At 40.9% G+C, this 17,857-nt stretch overlaps 1 protein-coding gene across 1 annotated transcript in view; it reads left to right on the plus strand.

Annotated features, from left to right (window-relative positions):
* Positions 1 to 17,857, plus strand: part of LOC124622750 (aminopeptidase N-like) — a 270,737-nt gene that overhangs the window by 205,441 nt on the left and 47,439 nt on the right. Inside the window, exon 9 of the mRNA XM_047148538.1 lies at positions 11,784 to 11,945. Within this exon, the coding sequence (XP_047004494.1) occupies positions 11,784 to 11,945 (162 nt within the window). The remainder of the gene's footprint in view (positions 1 to 11,783; positions 11,946 to 17,857) is intronic.

Consider the following 17,857-nt stretch of genomic DNA (forward strand, 5'->3'; position numbering starts at 1 on the left):
AGAGGGTAAGAGGAGTCAGGGCAGACCGAGGAGAAGGTACCTGGATTCGGTTAAGAATGATTTTGAAGTAATAGGTTTAACATCAGAAGAGGCACCAATGTTAGCACTGAATAGGGGATCATGGAGGAACTGTATAAGGGGGCTATGCTCCAGACTGAACGCTGAAAGGCATAATCAGTCTTAAATGATGATGATGATGATGATGACTAGGAAGTCCTTTGTTAGAGTATTTCCAGTGAAGCCTTGTTTGAAGGTGCAAGGTGAATGATGGAAGGTAACAACAAGAAGACAACTGCAGTTTCTGAACTGTAGGTTTACAGAGGAATGCTGAAGATTAGATAAGGTAGATCCAATAACTAATGAGGATTGAACGTTTATTACACACTTAAAAAAAAGTCTTGCATCACTTTGGTTCCTGTACAGAAAATTGTAATAGAGAGCAACATAAATACGATCCATCCTTTTTATTGCTCATGAAAATCACACATTGCATGTTGTACCACCATGCAGTGAGACCTTCAGAGGTCCAGCTTGCTGTACACACTGGTACTTCTAATACTCAGTAGCATGTCCTCTTGCATTGATGCAAGCCTGTATTCCTCATGGCATCCCTATCCACAAGTTCATCAAAGCACTGTTGGTCCAGATTGTCCCACTCCTCAACGACGATTCCCTCAGAGTGGTTGCTTCGTCATGTCATCCATAAAAAGCCCTTTTCAATCTATCCTAGGCATGTTCGATACAGTTCATGTCTGGAGAACATGCTGGCCACACTAGTCGAGCGATGTCGTTATCCTGAAGGAAATCATTCACAAGATGTGCATGATAGGGGTGCGAATTGCCATCCGCAATGACGAATGCCTCACCAATATGCTGCTGATATGGTTTCACTATCAGTCGGAGGATGGCACTTACTTATCATATGGCTGTTACGGTGCCTTCCATGACCACCAGCGCATACGTCGGCCCCAGGTAATGGCACCCCAAAACAGCAGGGAACCTCCACCTTGCTGCACTCACTGGACAGTGTGTCTAAGGCGTTCAGCCTGATGGGGTTGGCTCCAAACACGTCTTCAACAATTGTCTGGTGACCAAAATGGTACTTAAACAGAGGATGACAGACTAAAGGCCGAAATGCTAAATGTCTTTTTCCAAAGCTGTTTCACAGAGGAAGACTGCACTGTAGTTCCTTCTCTAGATTGTCACACAGATGACAAAATGGTAGATATTGAAATAGATGACAGAGGGATAGAGGAACAATTAAAATCGCTCAAAAGAGGAAAGGCCGCTGGACCTGATGGGATACCAGTTCGATTTTACACAGAGTACGTGAAGGAACTTGCCCCCCTTCTTGCAGCAGTGTACCGTAGGTCTCTAGAAGAGCATAGCATTCCAAAGGATTGGAAAAAGGCACAGGTCATCCCCATTTTCAAGAAGGGATGTCGACAGGTCATCCCCGTTTTCAAGAAGGGATGTCGAACAGATGTGCAGAACTATAGACCTATATCTCTAACACAGATCAGTTGTAGAATTTTGGAACATGTATTATGTTCCGGTATAATGACTTTTCTGGAGACTAGAAATCTACTCTGTAGGAATCAGCATGGGCTTCAAAAAAGATGATTGTGTGAAACCCAGTTCGTGCTATTTGACCATGAGACTCAGAGGGCCATAGACATGGGTTCCCAGGTAGATGCCGTGTTTCTTGACTTCCGCAAGGCGTTTGATGCAGTTCCCCACAGTCGCTTAATGAACAAAGTAAGAGGATATGGACTATCAGACCAATTGTGTGATTGGATTAAAGAGTTCCTAGATAACAGAACGCAGCATGTCATTCTCAGTGGAGAGAAGTCTTCCGAAGTAAGAGTGATTTCAGGTGTGCCACAGGGGAGTGTCGTAGGACCGTTGCTATTCACAATATACATAAATGACCTTGTGGATGACATCGGAAGTTCACTGACACTTTTTGCGGATGATGCTGTGGTATATCGAGAGGTTGTAACAATTGGAAAATTGTACTGAAATGCAGGAGGATCTGCAGCGAATTGACGCATGGTGCAGGGAATGGCAATTGAATCTCAATGTAGACGAGTGTAATGTGCTGCGAATACATAGAAAGAAAGATCGCTTATCATTTAGCTACAATATAGCAGGTCAGCAACTGGAAGCAGTTAATTCCATAAATTATCTGGGAGTATGCATTAGGAGTGATTTAAAATGGAATGATCATATAAAGTTGTTCGTCAGTAAAGCAGATGCCAGACTGAGATTCATTGGAAGAATCCTAAGGAAATGCAATCCAAAAACAAAGGAAGTAGTTTACAGTACGCTTGTTTGCCCACTGCTTGAATACTGTTCAGCAGTGTGGGATCCGTACCAGATAGGGTTGATAGAAGAGATTGAGAAGATCCAACGGAGAGCAGTGTGCTTCATTACAGAATCATTTAGTAATCGCGAAAGCATTGTGGAGATGATAGATAAACTCCAGTGGAAGACTCTGCAGGAGAGATACTCAGTAGGTCGGTACGAGCTTTTGTTGAAGTTTCGAGAACATACCTTCACCGAGGAGTCAAGCAGTATATTGCTCCCTCCTACGTATATCTCGCGAAGAGACCATGAGGATAAAATCAGAGAGATCAGAGCCCACACAGAAGCATACCAACAATCCTTCCTTCCATGAGCAATACGAGACTGGAATAGAAGAGAGAACCAATAGAGGTACTCAAGGTACATTCCGCCACACACCGTGAGGTGGCTTGCGGAGTATGGATGTAGATGTAGATGTAGATGGTGGTGTTGCTGTCAGGGTTCCTCCGAGCCACAATCCATAGGTAGTGGTCATTCACTGCAGTAGTAGCCCCTGTGCGGCCTGAGCGAGGCACATCATTGACAGTTCCTGTCTCTCTGTATCTCCTCCATGTCTGAACAACATCGCTTTGGTTCACTCTGAGATGCCTGGATACTTCCCTTGTTGAGAGCCCTTCCTGGCACAAAGTAGCAATGCGGGTATGATTGAACCACGGTATTGACTGTCTAGGCATGAACTACAGAGAACATGAGCCGTGTACCTCCTTCCTGGTGGAATGACTGGAACTGATTGGCTGTCGGACACCCTCCATCTAATAGGCACTGCTCATGCATGGTTGTTTAGATCTTTGGGTGGGTTTTGTGACATCTCTGAACAATCAAAGGGATAGTGTCTGTGATACAATATCCATAGTCAACGTCTATCTTCAGGAATTTTGGGTACCAGGGTGATGCAAAACTTTTTTTGATGTTTGTAGATGACTGTTGTATTTAGCTAGTATGGTGATGTTTTGACTGGTTGAGCAACAACTATTCTATGTCTATTAATCCATGCAGCTACACTTTAACACTCCCTTATTACGCTGGTGTAGATATTCAGCCTTGAACCTCTAGTGATTTGCCACAGGGTCCAGCTATTCTGTGCCCTCTTCTTCCTTGGCATCAAACTTCTACAAGTTCTACAAGTGAAAAGGTTTCTACAAGTGAAGTGGCTATAAAACAAAACAATGCTTCTCTATTTAAATAAAGTGTAGATTGGTTCCAAATAACTATGTATATTGTCAGAAACTTTCACAATATGTTACATGACAATCAATTAATATTACTGTCTCAAAGACCTCTTATTAACATTCTGTGAATAGCACACAACAACAGTGGCTTATATTACATCATTTTTGCCATCCTCGCTGCCAGAAATCTTCCATGGTATGAGATCTCCTTCATTCCTCCTTGCTCCATGGAGATTAAAAATGCTCTCCAGCAGGTAGACTCTGCATCTGTTGACTAATACTTTACCATAGTATGTGTCCTGAAGTTTACAAACTAATTAGGATCATGCACATCTTTACTCTGAGCTCTATATTTGACGTACGCGATACATGCCCTTCTGTGAATGGCATGGATAACTACAAGGAGTTCCTGAATGTATTATGGAAAAAAATGTGGTATAATTTGCCTAAAAGAATGGGTCAGTTGATAGGGGACACCAAGCAATACCCAATTTGGTAATGGAGGGAATTGGAACTGTGGAGAGGAGGAGGAGGGGGCAGATGCAAAGGGGAGGGAGTGGGTTAAAATCGTAGAAGGAAGGGAGACCAAAGCTCGACTACAGTAACCAGTTTCAAATGGATGTAGTCTGCAGTAGTTTTACAGAGATGGTGAGGGAAGTGATCGATGGTTCATCTTTCGCTATGTACTGGATTACTTGATAAAATCCGTAAATTTACTATATCGTACAGGCAACTTCAGATTGTAATCTTGCTCTATGTTTAGTTTTAATGACATAAATAACACAGTTATGTATACTTACATTTAGAATATTCATTCAAACGAAGAATTTCACACAAATAATATTAATTTTATTACATTTCAATTAACTTGTTTTCCACGTGTTTCTCTTTCACATGTGTGTGCAGCAGCTTGACTGTCACACTGTGAGTAGGTTACACTGCGTGACAGATCTGTCAGTCCAATGTGGTCTGAGCTATCTTCCACTGTTCTCAGCTTGACAAAAGCAGGCTGGTTCCCCTTATTCTGCCTCAGTTACACTATGTCAGTGATTGCTGCACAAACACTGTCTCAACGTATGCTTACACCATAATTACTCTACCACGCAAACATTTGGGGTACACTCATCTGGTATGAGACATTCCCGGGGCAGGGGGTGGCAGGGGGGTTCCACTGGGGGCAGAGCCGCACAATAACCCTGGATCTGGTGGTCTGGTGTGGGGCGGTGATGGGGTGGATGGACTGCTGTGGCCTGTTGTGGGGTTGTGAACCACTGAGGGCTACGAAGGGATGAAGCCTCTCTGTTGTTGTCGTTTCTGGGTCCCTGGTTTAATACACACAATACAATACACAAATGCAATGTCGCATCCAGCTGTAGTGAAATGGTGCCGACAATTTGACCACAGCCTCATGGATGTGGGTAGTGATAATGAGATGGATGACCATCTAAAGGAAGGAAGGAAGATTAGTGTTTAATGTAGTGACAATACTGCAGTCAACAGAGACAGAACAAAAGCTCAGATTGTGAAAGGATAGGGAAGGAAAATAGCTGTGCCCTTTTCAAATGAACCATCTTGGCATTTGGCTTGAAGGCCATCAACATTGACTACTGGTGACAACATCCAGGCAATCAAGGAACTGATCCAGAGCAATTGTAGATTTACCTACAATGACCATGTTCACACAGTGAATTTTCATCTTTGAGTGACTGAATGACTAGTATAACATTTTGACTGTTGTTTACAGAGATTTGGTGAGTACATTCAAAAATAATGTCATGTATCTCTATTACCTGGAAATATAATGCAGCATTTAATGAACATTACTTCACCTGCAATAGTAATGTGTAATTTACTTTTTTAAGTTTCCTCATATGAACTGCGTGTGTGTTTGCAAGTTTGGCAGGAGAACTTCTGTGAAGTTTGGAAGGTAGGAGACAAGGTACTGGTGGAATTTAATCTGTGAGAATGGGTTGTGTGCTGACCTTGGGCAGCTCAGTCAGTGGACCACTTGCCCGTGAAAGGCAAAGGTCCCATGTTTGAGTCTCGGTCCTGCACACAGTTTTAATCTCCAACGAAGTTTCATATTAGCGCACACTCCACTGCGTAGTTCAGATTTCATTCTGGAGTATTTCTAATGTTATAGATCAAACAAATTTTGCTTTGTTCCATTAACATTGTGAGGGCACTGTAGAGTAACATGGATTTTTGTGAGAATGACCTGTGTTCCATTGAAGATGCTCATCTTGGTGAAGGACGGACATGTTGTTTGTAAACATTTTATATAGTGTGAAATATATGCTGTGCTTGCCCCCATCTGTGATGACGGTATGTATGGAGTGACTTAACGAAGCAGGGGCAAGGCACAGCGTAGCAGCATGGTAACATTTGCCGAATGTGGACATTTGTGCCTGACGGTGTCCCTTGAAGTTGTCATGACCACCCTAGAGAAAACAGTCATACTAAAATGTAAATGCTCAAGACAAGTGAAGACTGTAAATCTTAGATCTTCAGTGGAATTCTGTGTGATCAGATGTATTGAATGATGTGTTTGAATTTATGAGTGACTAATAACTGGATTTGTCTTCACATTTAATGTACATAGTTGAAACAATACGTAAGATTATTGTGTCATCTTGTGCAATGATCTACATGTGGGGCAACAGTAATAGTCATTGTTTGTTCCCCATGTAAACTGAACCAGCACTTGGTTTTCAGTTATGAAAGTGAGCACATACATTGTTTAAGAATGTGTCACTTGCTTCTGTGATAACTATTACTATATTCAGTAAACATTTTGTTTTAAATTTGACACTTGAACATATATGTATTCAGATCAAACAGTAATTGGAATTTTTTAATTTTGTAGGTTTTATCATCCAATTTTCAATTTTTTTATTGTGTTTGTACACATATCCCTTATATATGTTTGCATTTTGAGCAGTTCTGAATAGTTAGTTTACGGTTGAAAGTTGAAAAGGTTAAATGTGATTTTGAGTGCTCGGCAAATTTTTACTTCTAGAAAAAGGTGGATCAAGGAATTTGCATTCTATTTTACTTGACAAATGGAATAAAATTCACCGCTGCATTTGAAATATTGACTGTGGCAGTTGGCATATCTACTAGGAGCAAGACAAGAGTTTATGAGTTGTATAATGTTTCTTAGACAATTGAGCAGGCATTAAAGATTACAATTGACCTTGACACCCTGGCACATCAATTACTGACAACAGTGTGGAAGAAGTAAGGAAAATGCTTGTGGTAAATCATTGAATCATTATCAGAGGGGTTGCTGATGATGTCGGCATTTCCTTTGGCTCACACTAAGCAAGTTTTTTGAATGTTTTGAGCATGAAACATGTAGCAGCAAAGTATGTTCCAAAATTGTTGAATTTTGACCAAAAACAATGTCATGTAGACATCACTCAGAAATTTCTGAATGAAGACAATAATGATCCAGAACTTCTGAAGAATGTTATAATAAGTGACAAAACATGGGTATACCAGTATGACATCTAAATCAAAGCCTAATTGTCTCAATGAAAATGCCTAAAGGGCCAAGACTGAAAAAAATTTGATTTCAGTGGGATAGTTCATCACAAGTTCCTGCCTTATAGTTGTATGGTTGACACGGAATACTACCCAGAAATTATACACCTTTTGCATGGAGCATTCTGCAGAAAATGACCAGAATTGTGGCAAAACTACTCATGGAAATTGCGTCACTGTAATGCTCCTGTTCACATGTCAATGCTTGTTTTCGATTTTTTGGCAAAAAACAAAACCATTTTGTTGCCTCAGCCACTATATTTGGCAGAGATGGTTCTGTGTGACTTCTCTCTGTTTCCAAGGCTGAAGAAAACCATGGAAGGAAGTCATTTTGTCACCATTGATGAGATAAAAACAGGATCACTGAAGGAGCTGAACACCATAATGAAAAGAGAGATCCAGGAATGCTTTCAAGACTGGAAAATGTGCTGGCAGAAGTATAGATGAGTGGGGTTTACACTGAAGGGGACAAAGTTAATGAATAAATAAAAATTCTGTAAGAAAAACAAAAAATCCTGTTGCTTTTTGATCACATCTAATACATGCTCGCTTTCAGAACAGCTAGGTTTGCAGTTAGCTAGATATATTACAGCAGATTGACACCTACAGCACTTGAGAATGGCTCCTAATGCTGAAATTGGCTAGTTGTGAGTAATTAAATAAAGTAAATGCTTGTAAACAACAGCTGAAGTGGATGTGTACAGTGCCTTTCAACTTTACTATGGGCCAAACAAACTGTGGCTGTCCATACTGCCCTTCTGTGTAGACATTCAATATCCACTGGCAATTGCATTTGGTATGGATCCCAAGTGCTTGTGCAGTATTCTACAATGGGTTGCATGAGTGTTTTGTAAGCAATCTACTTTGTTGACTGCTTGTAAATGGAGGTGGTGCATTTGCTGCAGTAGACAAATTCAAATCCATCTGAGACAGAAACTGAAGCAACATGTGAGACTGTTTGGGAAAGACTCAGTATCAGGTGTGGGCATAAAATAGTAACTGGATCCTTCTATCACCCAATGGACTCATCTCCTGATGCAACCAAAAATTTTAGAGAAAACCTCAGTTCACTTCTACATAATTTCCCCAGTAGAACTGTAATCACAATTAATTGGGAAAATTACATTTTTGTTAGTGTTGGGCATGATAAGACGTCCCATGAAACATTACTAAATGTCGTCTCTGAAAACTACCTAGAACAGATAGTTACAAACCCCACTCATGATGTAAATATATTGCAGCTAACAGCAACAAATAGACCTCACCACTTTGAGGTTGTCCACATAGAAATTGATATCAGTAACCATGACATGGTTGTGGCAACGCTGATTACTACAGTACAAAGGACAACTAAAACAAGCAGAAACATATATGTGTTCAGTAAGCTAGATAAAAAATGGGTAGTATCATATCTCAATGAGGAACTTGAAACTTTCAACACAGTGCAGCATGTAGAGGACCTATGGCTCAAGATGAAAGGAATACTTGACCATGCACTGTATAGGTATGTATCCAGTAGAACAGTTTGTAAAGGGAGAGACTGAATGAAACACGCTTGGCTGTGACGAGAGCAATGTGCGATGCATTCAGTGATTACCGTAGCAGAATATTGTCAAATAAACTTTCATAAAACCCAAGGAAATTCTGGCTGTATGTAATGGCTGTTAGTGGCACCAAAGTTTGTGTCCAGACCCTAGCAAAAGAGACAGGAAATGTAGTTGAGGTTAGCAAAGGAGAAGCTGAAATGCTTAACTCCATTTTCAAATGTTCCTTTACACAGGAAGACTCAGGAGAAATGCCCCAACTAAATCCTTGTGCCACTGAAAAGATGAAATAAAGAAGTATTAGTGGCAGTGGTGACCAGAAACTGCTCACATCGTTAGAACTGCTTCAGGGCCCGATAGAATACTTGTCAGATTCTATACTGAATTTGCAGCTGAGTTAACCCCTCTTCTAACTACAATCTGTCGTAGATCCCTTGAACAAAAAACCATGCTCGGTTCTTGGAAAAAGGCACAGATCATACCATGTACAAGAAGGATAGTGGAAGAGATCCACAAAACTACCATCTCATATTGTTGACATAGATTAGTTGTAGAATCTTAGAACATATTCTGAGCTCAAACATAATGAGGTATGTTGATCACAATGACCCCCTTGATGGCAACCAGTATGAATTCTGATAACAATGATCATGTGAAACCCAACTCTCACTTTTCTCGTGGATCAAGGCAGTCAGGTTATGTAGTATTTCTTGATTTCCGAAAAGCATTTGACTCAGTATCACACCTATGGTTATTGTCAAAAGTATGATCATATTGGATATCAAGTGAAATCTGTCACTCAGGTTAGGACTTTTTAATAGGGAGAACACAGCATGTTATCTTGTATGGAGAGTCATCTATGATGTAGAAGTAATTTACGGTGTGCCCCAGAGAAATGTGTTGAGACCCTTGCTGTTCATGTTGTATATTAATGACTTTGCAAACAATGTTAATGGTAGCTTCATACTTTTTGCAGATGATGCAGTTATCTATAATGAAGCACTGTTTGAAAAAAGCTGTATAAATTTATCAGATCTTGATAAAATTTAAAAGTGGTGCAGAGATTGGCAACTTGATTTAAATGTTCAGGAATGTAAAATTTTGCACTTCACAAAATGAAAACAGGTAGTATGAAATGATCATATAGCTTCAGTTGTTGGTAAAGCATGTGGTAGACCAGTTTATTGGTAGAATACTGGGGAAGTGCAATCAGTCTACAAAGGAGATTGCTTACAAATCACTTGTGTGATTGGTTCTAGGATATTGTTCAAGTGGATATTGAATGAATACAGAGAAGGACAGCATGAGTAATAGCAGGTTTGTTTAATCTGTGGAAGAATGTTACAGGCATCCCAAAGGAACTGAACTGGAAGACTGCTGAAGACAGATGTAAGCTATCCTGAGAAAGTTTGCTAACAAAGTTTCAAGAACAGGCTTTAAATGTACTACGGTCCCATATGTATCGCTCACATTGGGATTGTGATGGTAAGATTAGAACAATTACTGCACATATGGAGGCATTCAAACAATCATTCTTCCCATGCTCCGTATGTAATTGGAATGAGAAGAAATGCTAGTAATTGTTACAATGAGGCACACTCCCTGCTATGCACCTCATGGTGGTTTGTAGAGTAGAGATGTAGATTGCATTTCTCTGATATTATACCAATGAACTCAAGTCTGCCACCTGTGTTACCTATGACCCAGCATTTTTGATTGTTTGATTCCATACTCAAAGTGTTATGGCCACATATTTGAATAAGCTGACTGATGCCAACTCTGACTCATTGATTTCGTGGTCACAGGATACTATGATTTTGGTTTCAGGACGTGCACAGTTTGCCGTTTCTAAATGATCTTTGTACCATTGTGAAATCTCTTTGAGATCCAGCTGAATATTTGTGTGGATTTATTCAGACAGTATTTCACTATAGATAACTGCATCATCTGTGAAAAGGCTGAGATCGCTATTAAAATTGACACCAGAATAATTAGTATACAACATGAACAGTGAGGCTCCCATCACACTTCCCTGTGGCACACCTGAAGTTATTTTTAGTTCTGTTGATGACTCTGTGTGTAAGATAACATGCTGCATCTTCCCTATCAACAAATCTTCTATCCAGTCACAAATTCCACTTGACGCACTATACAATTGTTCTCTTATGAAAATAAGTAGCTGTGGTTTTAAAAGTCAAGAAATTTTACATATACATGACTGCCTTCATCATGTTGTGTGAGAAAATTTTGAGTTGGATTTTATGCAATCTATTTTTTCAGTGTCTATTTGTGACTGGATTGGAAATGGGAAAGTGACAATGGCACCACACACACTATAAGGTGACCTGTGGAATGTAGATCCCAATGTAGATGTCAATGCAAGTATCAATGTACTTAAAATTTATTAATCAAGTCATTTGATGTGGTCTTATTTTCACAAAATAATAAATAGCATAACACCATTTATAGTCATATACAAACTGCCTGGATGTTAACCAACAATAGGGGAGTAATTTTTGATTTATTGGTATTTTGTTTGTTAGGATGTTTTACCATTCTTATATTGTGTTTTGTTGTTCTCTAAATGTCATGAATATCTACTACATCATTGGTAACTTACAAGAAGTCTTACACATTATTTAGTGTTGTGATAGGAAACTCTATCTCCATCACAAAAATTCTCAAAGACTAATTACTTTTAAGTTATTTTTAAATTTATTCGCATTGCACAGTATTTTTTTTAGGTCAGTGAGTGTGATACAAAATGTATAAAAAAATTGAGATATAAACAGCTGAATGTGGAAAGTATAGTAAAATGATGGTGTTGTATCTGTTCTTTTGTTCTGTGTGCTAGACAAAGAAAATAACTGGCAAAAATGGATAAACCTTTTGTTCGTAACCTCACTGGCAGGCCCTTCAGATAAACCTCATAACACTCCAAAAGTACCGACTGAAATCTGTAGTTAAAAATTAACGTACGTTACTATAAGGCACACAATGATGGCAGCATGCTACCAAAACACATTGTGCTAATAAATTTTAGTCAAATGTGACGGAAGCAGCAACAGTATAAATTTTGGGTTAGAGATATCAGTCATATCTCTGTCTCTCACATGTTACTGGTTGCAGTGATTACAACTTCTGACTCTCTCCACAGTGTGGACCCGGACATGCGAGCGGCCGTGTACTGCGAGTGGGCGACAGACAACGCCCATTGGGAAGCGCTCTGGCAGCACTACCTGCAGACTAATGTCACCACAGAGAAGCAGGAGGTGCTCTCTGCTCTAGGCTGCTCCCAGGATGAGGCGAAGCTCAACACGTATGTGTCACTGTTCTGCCACTTAGCTCTACACAGTGAACCCAAATGACACTGACAAAATTTCAGAGGTTCTTCAGGTATGTAATGTAGGATAATTCTTACAAAGAAGAAACCTGCAACCAGCCACTATTAATACTGGTTGCTGTTTTCTTCTTTGTAAGAATTAACCTACATTAATTGTACACAGCCACAGTCTCACCATGTCCATTTTAGACACAATAGCTTTCTTCAGATATATTTTTTGAGTATTTCAGTATAAGGCACCAGTGGTCTGTCGATAGATTCAGGGAATGGGACTGAACGTCAAGGTCATCGGTTCTGTAGGATTAAAGGAGGACGGGGAAGAAAGGCAGCTGTGCCCTTTCGAAGGAACCATCCCAGCATTTGACTGAAGCAATTTAGGGAAATCATGGGAAATCTAAGTTGGGATGGCCAGATGTGGATTTGAACCATTGTCCTTATGAATGTGAGTCCTGCGTGGTAGCCACTGCGCCAACTTGCTCAGTACACCGGTGGTCTTCGATGGCTCATCAATGAGTAATTCCATTTCATTTGATATTTTATTACACTTTGTACAAGGGCATACTGAAAAGTAATGCCTCAGAATTTTTTACATGAGAGCTCTTAGAGCTTTTTAAATAAAACAGTCATGTTTAACATTATACATCTTTATTCTTTGTGTGTACATATTTGCAGCCTTCTGCCGCTAGGGGGCTCTGAATAGTAGTGTGCAACATGGTGGTGTGTAATGTGACTATGGCAGTGCATGAGAAACAGCATGCTGTAATCGAGTTTCAAATTCGAAGAGTTTGTCCACAAGTGGAGTACCCTATCCTTCAGCACGACAGTGCCAGACCACACACGAGCGCTGTGACATCTGCAAAAGTCCGACACCTCAGCTTCACTGTTGTCAATCGTCCTCCTTATAATCCTGACTTGGCTCCATTTGATTTTCATTTGTTTCCAAAATTTAAGAACACTTTTTGGGATTTCACTTTGATAGTGATGAAGCCATGCAAACAAACGTGACATTATGGGTCAAACATTTTATAGCGATGGTATCAACAGACTCTTCTCTCATTGGCAGAAATGGTTCATAAGCAGGCACCACCCATCACAAAAGGGTAAGCTCTATAGATGGTGAAGCACTGGTGGGATATGTAAGTCTTGCCTTCTGTACCAATGTGTGCAGTGTGGTCCACAAAGTCTAACACTTTCTTGGACGACAAGAGACAGTGTGGTATTGGGTTGAACGACTCGCGTGTCCCTTCCAGTTGACATACATTATGCATGCAGCTGATCATCTTCTTTAGGTCATCAGCTACGCCACTCTCACCATTCAATTCTTCTCTGAAGACTGTGTCAGGTTAAAGGAAATAATATTAACCAGCTCTATATTCTTGAAAGAAATCATGTACTCACAGAAGCTCATCAGTTCAACTAAAATATATTTTCAACTCTCATCCCAAACTAACAATTATTCTGAACAAACTCCTGCAAGCCACCTGGTTCCAAGATAAATGTCAGAATCGACTAAACACTCATACAATTACATGTGTTCTGCCTCATGCATAGCCAAGACATGAAGTGAGAGTCGACATGAAGTAAGAGTCTCCATACAATACAGGCTTCATCTGTCTCTTTAACAATCCTCATGACACCACAAACCACTCAACATTGTACAGACACTCTTTGACTTTTTGATATAAATTCCAAGGCACTGCTGGTAACTACTTGTTGGGGCCGCTCGTCTGATGCAGCTCCTGCCTTCTCATGACAGCTGTCCCTCCCACACATAGATATGCATGGCACAGTAAAATTCTCTCTCACCCTCATCCTTAAAATATCAGGTGTTCAAGATGGTGGAGAGCCAAGTGTTTCTAGAATTTACCCTGAAATTCTCGAAGCACCACAAAAGTTACCACCGACACCACAGTTAGAACAGAAAAATGGGGCAAAGAAAGGGAGTGCACTGTCCCCCTCTACATTTCATCACTGTTATGGTTGAAGAACTGACAGGGGTGGAAGCATAAATAGGAGATGAAAGTGTGAAAGCAATGAGATTCACAAATAATTTGATGTTGTGGGGGAAATGGAGAAGAGGTACAAGAAAGGCTAAATGTACATGATGACGTGGTGGGACAGTATGGATTGAAATTCAGTGCAAAGAACAGTGATGTGACGATGACACTGGGGAATAAGAGACCAGCAGTGGATGTAATAGGGGGCAAGTAGGCTACTGAAAAAGCGAAAAATTTCTAATAGCGGAGGAGTATAATGGAAGATAGTGGGAGCAATAGTAAGGAGATTAGCAGATAGGGAAGGCAAGTACATGGATTCCTGCAGAGTGTAAGAAACCTGGCCTGGGCAAGGCTGTGCCACCAAAACCTAAGCAAATGTTAAACTGAGTGTATTATGCTACAGTACTCATGTATGCATCATAAATAAGGCTAATGAAGGAAAGGCATGCGAGCAGGATACAGGCTCACATGATGGCAAGATGAAATTTTGTAGAAGCAGGATAGTAGAATGGCAAGAAAAAGGAATAGACAGTGAAAGGTTAGTGAAAGTGAACTGCATGCAAGATACCATTAAAAAGAAGAGATTGAGGTGGTAAAGAAATGTTAAAAGAATGTGTGTTGCTAGGATACCGAGACAGACTCATGACATCACAATAGAAGGCATGACACCTAGAGGAAGACTGAGAGAGAGATGGAAAGTCAAGTGAAAGAACGTGTGAAGAAGGGAGGAAAAGCTTTGATAAAGTGAATTGGAGAGAGAAACTTGATGGAGGGAGCCAGGAAAAGATCGACAGGCTTCTGTTCTCAACAGACCCAGTCAGGGGCTGCAAAGTGAAGAAGAGGAAGAAGAAGAAGAAGAAGAAGGAGAAGACTAAGAAGAAGAAGAAGAAGATTATGATTATTATTATTTTCTTTCCTTTCTCAGACGTTATGTCTGGTTAAAAATGGAAAGTGATCCAGACCTTGATCAAGCATGACTTCCTTTTAACTGTACGGTATATGTTACATTGCATTTAGGAACTTTTGGGTAATTGAACATGTATCAATAATTACAGATTTCTGTAGTTGTATCTATACGTTTGGATGTACCTGTATTGCATTGATGTACTGGTGGATATTGTGTGGTATGACTCCTGTAGTTGATAGTATAATTGGTATAATTTCAACTTTATCCTGATGCCACATGTCCTTGACTTCCTCAGCCAGTTGGATGTATTTTTCAATTTTTTCTCCTGTTTTCTTTTGTATATTTGTTGTATTGGGTATGGATATTTCGATTAGTTGTGTTAATTTCTTCCTTTTATTGGTGAGTATGATGTCAAGTTTGTTATGTGGTGTTGTTTTATCTGTTATAATGGTTCTGTTCCAGTATAATTTGTATTCATCATTCTCCAGTACATTTTGTGGTGCACACCTGTATGTGGGAACATGTTGTTTTATTAGTTTGTGTTGTAAGGCAAGTTGTTGATGTATTATTTTTGCACCATTGTCATGTCTTCTGGTGTATTCTGTATTTGCTAGTATTGTACACCCGCTTGTGATGTGATCTACTGTTTCTATTTGTTGTTTTCAAAGTCTGCATTTATCTGTTGTGGTATTGGGATCTTTAATAATATGCTTGCTGTAATATCTGGTGTTTATTGTTTGATCCTGTATTGCAAGCATGAATCCTTCCGTCTCACTGTATATATTGCCTTTTCTTAGCCGTGCGTTGGATGCACCTTGATCGATGTGCGGTTTTGTTAGATGATACGGGTGCTTGCCATGTATTGTTTTCTTTTTCCAATTTACTTTCTTCGTATCTGTTGATGTTATGTGATCTCAAGGTTTGTAGAAGTCGTTATGAAATTGCAATGGTGTATCTGATGTATTTATATGAGTGATTGCTTTGTGTATTTTGCTAGTTTCTACTTGTTAAAGAAAGAATTTTCTTAAATTGTCTACCTGTCCATAATGTAGGTATGTTGATAGACACACAAATAAACACAAAGACACACAAAATTCAAGCTTTCGCAACCCATGGTTGCTTCATCAGGATTGAGGGAAGGAGAGGGAAAGACGAAAGGATGTGGGTTTTAAGGGAGAGGGTAAGGAGTCATTCCAATCCCTGGAGCGGAAAGACTTACCTTAGGGGGACAAAGGACAGGTATACACTCGCACACACACATGTATCCATCCGCACATATACAGACACAAGCAGACATTTGTAAAGGCAAAGAGTTTGGGCAGAGATGTCAGTCGAGGCTGAAGTACAGAGGCAAAGATGATGTTGAATGACAGGTGAGGTATGAGCAGCGGCAACTTGAAATTAGCAGAGGTTGAGGCCTGGTGGGTAACGGGAAGAGAGGATACTCTGAAGGGCAAGTTCCCATCTCCAGAGTTCTGATAGGTTGGTGTTAGTGGGAAGTATCCAGATAACCCGGACAGTGTAACACTGTGCCAAGATGCGCTGGCCGTGCACCAAGGCATGTTTAGCCACAGGGTGATCCTCATTACCAGCAAACACTGTCTGCCTGTGTCCGTTCATGCAAATGGACGGTTTGTTGCTGGTCATTCCTACATAGAAGGCTTCACAGTGTAGGCATGTCAGTTGGTAAATCACGTGGGTGCTTTCACACATGGCTCTGCCTTTGATCGAGTACACCTTCCGGGTTAGAGGACTGGAGTAGGTGGTGGTGGGAGGGTGCATGGGACAGGTTTTACACCGGGGGTGGTTACAACGGTAGGAGCCAGAGGGTAGGGAAGGTGGTTTGGGGATTTCATAGGGATGAACCTAGAGGTTACAAAGGTTAGGTGGATGGCGGAAAGACACTCTTGGTGGAGGGGGGACGATTTCATGAAGGATGGATCTCATTTCAGGGCAGGATTTGAGGAAGTCATATCCCTGCTGGAGAGCCACATTCAGAGTCCATGGGTACCTGGATGTCTCCCTCGTACGCCAACCTATTTATGGGTCGCTTATAGGAAGCCTTCTTGGTGACCCAGGCCTGCCAACCCAAAGTTTGGTACAGATTTATTGATGACAACTTCATGATCTGGAGTCACAGAGAAGAAGAACTCCAAAATTTCCTCTCCAACCTCAACTCCTTTGGTTCCATCAGATTCACCTGGTCGTACTCCAAATCCCATGCCACTTTCCTTGACATTGATTTCCATCTGTCCAATGGCCAGCTTCACACACCCATCCACATCAAACCCACGAACAAGCAACAGTACCTCCATTATGACAGCTGCCACCCATTCCATATCAAACGGCCCCTTTCCTACCACATAGGTCTTCGTGGCAAACGAATCTGCTCCAGTCCGAAATCCCTGAACCATTACACCAACAACCTGAAAACAGCTTTCACATCCCGCAACTACCCTCCCGACCTGGTACAGAAGCAAATAACCAGAGCCACTTCCTCATCCCCTTAAACCCAGAACCTCCCACAGAAGAACCCCAAAAGTGCTCCACTTGTGACAGGATACTTTCCGGGACTGGATCAGACTCTGAATATGGCTCTCCAGCAGGGATACGACTTCCTCAAATCCTGCCCTGAAATGAGATCCATCCTTCATGAAATCCTCCCCCCTCCACCAAGAGTGTCTTTCCACCGTCCACCTAACCTTCATGACCTCTTGGTTCATCCCTATGAAATCCCCAAATCACCTTCCTTACCCTCTGGCTCCTACCCTTGTAACCACCCCTGGTGTAAAACTTGCTCCATTAACCCTCCCACCACCACCTACTCCAGTCCTGTAACCCAGAAGGTGTACACGATCAAAGGCAGAGCCACGTGTGAAAGAACCCACGTGATTTACCAATTGACCTGTCTACACTGTGAAGCCTTCTATGTGGGAATGAGCAGCAACAAACTGTCCATTCACATGAATGGACACAGGCAGACA

The sequence above is a fragment of the Schistocerca americana genome, chromosome 7 (genome assembly GCF_021461395.2).
Source record: "Schistocerca americana isolate TAMUIC-IGC-003095 chromosome 7, iqSchAmer2.1, whole genome shotgun sequence".
NCBI classification, from domain to species: domain Eukaryota; kingdom Metazoa; phylum Arthropoda; class Insecta; order Orthoptera; family Acrididae; genus Schistocerca; species Schistocerca americana.